Genomic DNA, 4,627 nt, shown 5'->3' with positions numbered 1-4,627 from the left:
ACATATATGCATATACAGGGTGTCCCAAAAAGATGTACTCACTCTTTGACTTCCCAGCACAAATGCATTTTGTGTTCAAGTAGATGTTTATTGATATACATACAATCCTAAAAAGTTAAATTAAATTCAGGAAAGTAAATTGTTCTGCCTTCCTTCATTTTCCGAACAAAGCTGATAACGTCCAACAATGGATTCGACAACATTGCCAAACATTTCCTTTGGAATTACAAGACATTGTATTCGAATTTCATTTTTCAAGTCATCAATTGTCACTGGTTTTGCAGCGTAAACCTTATCTTTGAGATGTCCCCATAAAAAATATCCATTGGCGTGAGGTCTGGAGAACGTGCAGGAAATTCAACACGACCTCTTCTCCCAATCCATTTGCTTGGATTTGTTGCATCGAGGTAAGCCCGTACATCACAAAAAACAATGCATTAGTAATCGTCTGTCAAAGAGTGAGTACAGCCTTTTGGGACACCCTGTATATCAGCTCATCCCATATGTTCTGTCCGAATTTTGAACAAAGAAAACAAGTGATCAAAAGTAATATTTAATTGAAATTGAATCATCAATGTACTTTCCCTGATTATCTATGACTTCATTCCATCTGTTTACAAGTTTTTTAATCCCATCAATGTAAAACTCTTTTGGTTTCAAAGCGAAGAAATCTGAAATGTCAGTTTCGACCTCCTCCGGGCTTGCGAAAGTTATGTCCACTAAATGATTCTGTAAACTTTGAAACAAATGGTAGTCTGAAAGAGCAAGGTCGGGAGATTAAGGTGGATGAGGAAGTTTTTTCCCAACCAAGCTCTTCGATCTTCTGTGATGTGATCTTTGTAGCGTGGGGTTGCGCATTGTCCTGATGAAACATCACTCCTTTTTGATTCACTAAAGCGGGTCTTTTTTCTTCAAAGCTTGGTTCAAACGCTCTAATTGCTGACAGTAGACTTGAGCATTGATTGTTGCATTAGATGGTAACAATTCAAAGTGAATTACTCCTTTGCAATCCCACCAGATAGAGAGAAGAACCGTTTTCCCATGAAGTTCCCTTCTTGGTTGTGGTTGAGCTTTTTCTCTTTTACCAAGCCACTGTTTACGACGTTTAACATTTTGATAGAAGATCCCTTTTTCGTCACCACTCACAGGTCTATCCAAAAAGGGCAAAATGGGATTTGCAGTTGCTTTCGGACAATTAATGAGGCACCCATTTTCCAAATTTAGGAACCTTTCCAAGTTGTTGAAGATGATGATTAACAGTTGTATGGTTTGAACTAAACTTTATTGCCAATTATTCAACTGATAATGTAGGCTTTTCTTCAAGTAATGCCTCGAGGAGTTTATCATCGAACTCAACTGAACATCCTGTTTGATCTTCATCTTCAAGGCTGAACTCCCCACTTCTGAATTTTGCAAACCATCTTCTGTAAGTTCTTTCATTCAAGCATTCTTTCCTATAAACTGAGTGTATGTTTCGAGGTACTTCGGCTGCAGAGTTTCATTTTTTTCTACTCATAAAGCAATAAATATGTGCCTTAAATGCTCTTTGGATACTTTCCTGTTAGAAAGGGTTATAATCAAAGAAATTTCAGTTCTATTATTCTGTAAAATAATAATTAGTTTAAATATACACAAATACATAAAAATAATTTCTAATTCTATTAGACATTCTAAAATACTATTAAATTTCATTCAATTTTAAAAAAGGTAAAATCGGACAGAACTTATAGGATGGCCTGATAACTTACTGTGTGAGTTAGCAGTTTTTGTAACAGTATGCTTATATATAACGTTGACCCTTCTATATTTGCCTTCTAAAGGACATGATTTTTTACTTTTACATGTGCAATATTTAGTTGCATGTTTCTGTTCGTGGTATAACACTTAATATTGTTATGATTTTTTGTTAAGGTGTGTGGTGTTATATTTGAATTTGTTGTGCAATCATTTATAATAGAATTAGGTAATTTTACTGTTTGTATATTACTATTGTTGTTAGATTGTGGTATTGGATTATCTAAAGTCTTGCCATATCTAATGGTTTGCATATTTTAGGGAGTATAATTATTGGAATTTTGCTTAGATTTTGTTAATGTTATAGTATTGCTATGTATTCTCGTAATGTTATCTATTGAACTGGTATTATATCGAGTATCATTTGATTTCTAGGACTATTGTATATTTCATTACAAGTATTATAATTGTTAGTATAATTTCTTAAACTATATTTATATTTATTAAGTTTTCGTCTATTAGAGCTGGCGATAATTGATCCTATGTTCGGCAACGTAGAAAAAGATATTTTAATTGTTGATTTATTTTTGACTATGTTCAGAAATTTTTTGCTAATCCTTTAACATTTATTGAAAATGGGAGTGTGTACCAAATAATTTCCCTATTTCCACTCCTACTAGGTAGTTTATTATAGTTATAAACTATTTTTGGAATTTGTATGGTATTTCCTGAGTGTTATTTTGTTATTATTATATTTGGTTCTATGTCTACCATAACATTTTCTAGGTTTTTTGTCATGTCTTACGGAGTGTTGATCTTTTTGTATTGATAGAACATTATTGTTAGAGGTAAGGTTAGTTGTATTTCTTAATTTAATATTATGTGTAATTTGGTTTAGTTCCATTTGTGCTATATAAATCTTAAGTTTTGTATCTTTAATATCTTTAATATTTTGTTTAAATCCACTTGCAGCTAAAGCTTGATTATAATAGCTTGCGTGATTATTATAGGAGAGATCTGAGATTCTAATAGATATACTGTTTATAATACTCTTAAGTCATGGTATATGATGGTAGAATGAATGTTTATATATTTGAGGTATTCATTAGATTTGTGAAAAGAAGAATAAGTGGAGGTATTGAGGTCCAGAGTTACATCTAAGATGCTTTACTATAGCTTTCTTCAAAGGAAATAGATAAGCCAAAATTTTCATAGAAATTATGGAGTTCTTCTCTCATTTTACCTATTTTTCTTTTGGATCGGCTATTATATATCAGGAGAGCGAGCGTCATCTCTATATAATCCTCCTTTGAGAGAAGGAAAATATTGTCTGGTCTTTGGTAATAGATATAAGCCTGCCAAGTCCGTGATTTGTGCAGAATCAGAAGTTCCCATGGTGATATCAAACAAATTTTTATTTGTAGCACGGCACCATAATTTAGCTAATAGTGTTATGACGATTTCAAGTTGTGTAATATCAGAGAGACCTCTAGCTAAAATTATAGTTTTGTTTTATATAATCAGTGGTATAGAGGCATAAAAGCTATTAATGTCAAATCTTAAGAAGGAAGTAACTTTTTAAACAACACCTTGATCATATGATTTTAAATAGCATCAGTCTCATTCGATTGACTACACGGAAATTCATCCTTTTTTTCTGACGAGTGGATGTATTACCTAATAATGATTATCAATTTTGAATTTCATTTCGAATGAAACGATCGTAAAATATCTCAAATCTTTTTAAATAATCGTACTTTATATATGTATCTATTAATATAATATTATTTATATTACAGACGTATATCTTCTGTGATATTTTGATGTAATTTTTCCTGTTTTTACTTTATAATATATATATAAAATGATTGGTTTCCTCAAATTTTCGAGTCACCAAATTTGGATCTTTACGATCCCAAATTACCTATATTTTGAAGAGTATTTATTAAACAGACTACTTTGTGTTCACTTAATATTGTAGGTTTACTGGAAAGATTTCATTGTTAAAATATGTTAAAACCTGGGACTCTCGATCAATTTTAAGTTATGAAATTTATTCTTTATTACCCAATCAATTGCTGTTTTTCTTATTACTGTTATGCTACATAAAACTGAAGAAGACTGGCTGGCATCTGTCTTTTGATATACATGCAGGTTACAGTCAACTTAAGCCACTTGTTTTCCGTTTCATATTTAGAAGTATTGTCTGCCACGTGGAAAAACTTTATTGAGTCACTATGCAGCTAAACGATGTCTGAGAAATCTTTAAATGAATTCCATTTGTTAGCTTCGAATATTATTGAGCAATTTTAACTTACTGTTACGATCTTCATTGATAATGCTCATAAAATAGCGATTGTTTTTGCATAACGAACATGTAGGTTCCGGCGAAAAAAACAAAAAGAAATTATTTTGACTTTTACCTTCACATATAGATGTCTGGAAGTTCTGCAAAGAGAAAGAAAGTTATATCATCGTCAGTATACTATCATAAACTGAAATGCTTATCTCAGTAAAAATTACTAAGATAGTTATCTTAAATTTATATTTTACTTTCGATTACCAATGCAATGAAAACGGAATAAATTATTTAACTTTATCCATCTGCGTGTGTGTGTGTCTGTACGCGCGCGCAGTATGTGTGTCATGGCTTACACATGCACCTGTATCTGAGTCAACATCCCGTCTGACAATAAGAGACAGTTCACTGTAAATCATATCTTAATTTAGCTAATTTATCAGTTTTCAGATCCCATTTGTTAGTTCAATTTACTCCCTCCACGTATCAAATTTCTGCTTCTTATATTTTTTAACATGCCGTATTGAGACTGTTTTTCATTTGTGCATTTGCTATACGTTTTTAACTTATATATATATATATATATATATATAT

At 31.6% G+C, this 4,627-nt stretch overlaps 1 protein-coding gene across 1 annotated transcript in view; it reads right to left on the bottom strand.

The window, feature by feature from the left end:
- Positions 1–4,627, bottom strand: part of LOC106879866 (cartilage matrix protein) — a 110,466-nt gene that overhangs the window by 62,500 nt on the left and 43,339 nt on the right. The window contains exon 2 of the mRNA XM_014929584.2: positions 4,158–4,182. Coding sequence (XP_014785070.1) covers positions 4,158–4,182 — 25 coding nt within the window. The remainder of the gene's footprint in view (positions 1–4,157; positions 4,183–4,627) is intronic.

The sequence above is a fragment of the Octopus bimaculoides genome, chromosome 4 (genome assembly GCF_001194135.2).
Source record: "Octopus bimaculoides isolate UCB-OBI-ISO-001 chromosome 4, ASM119413v2, whole genome shotgun sequence".
NCBI classification, from domain to species: Eukaryota; Metazoa; Mollusca; class Cephalopoda; order Octopoda; family Octopodidae; genus Octopus; species Octopus bimaculoides.
This window is presented reverse-complemented; position numbering and strand designations above follow the sequence as displayed.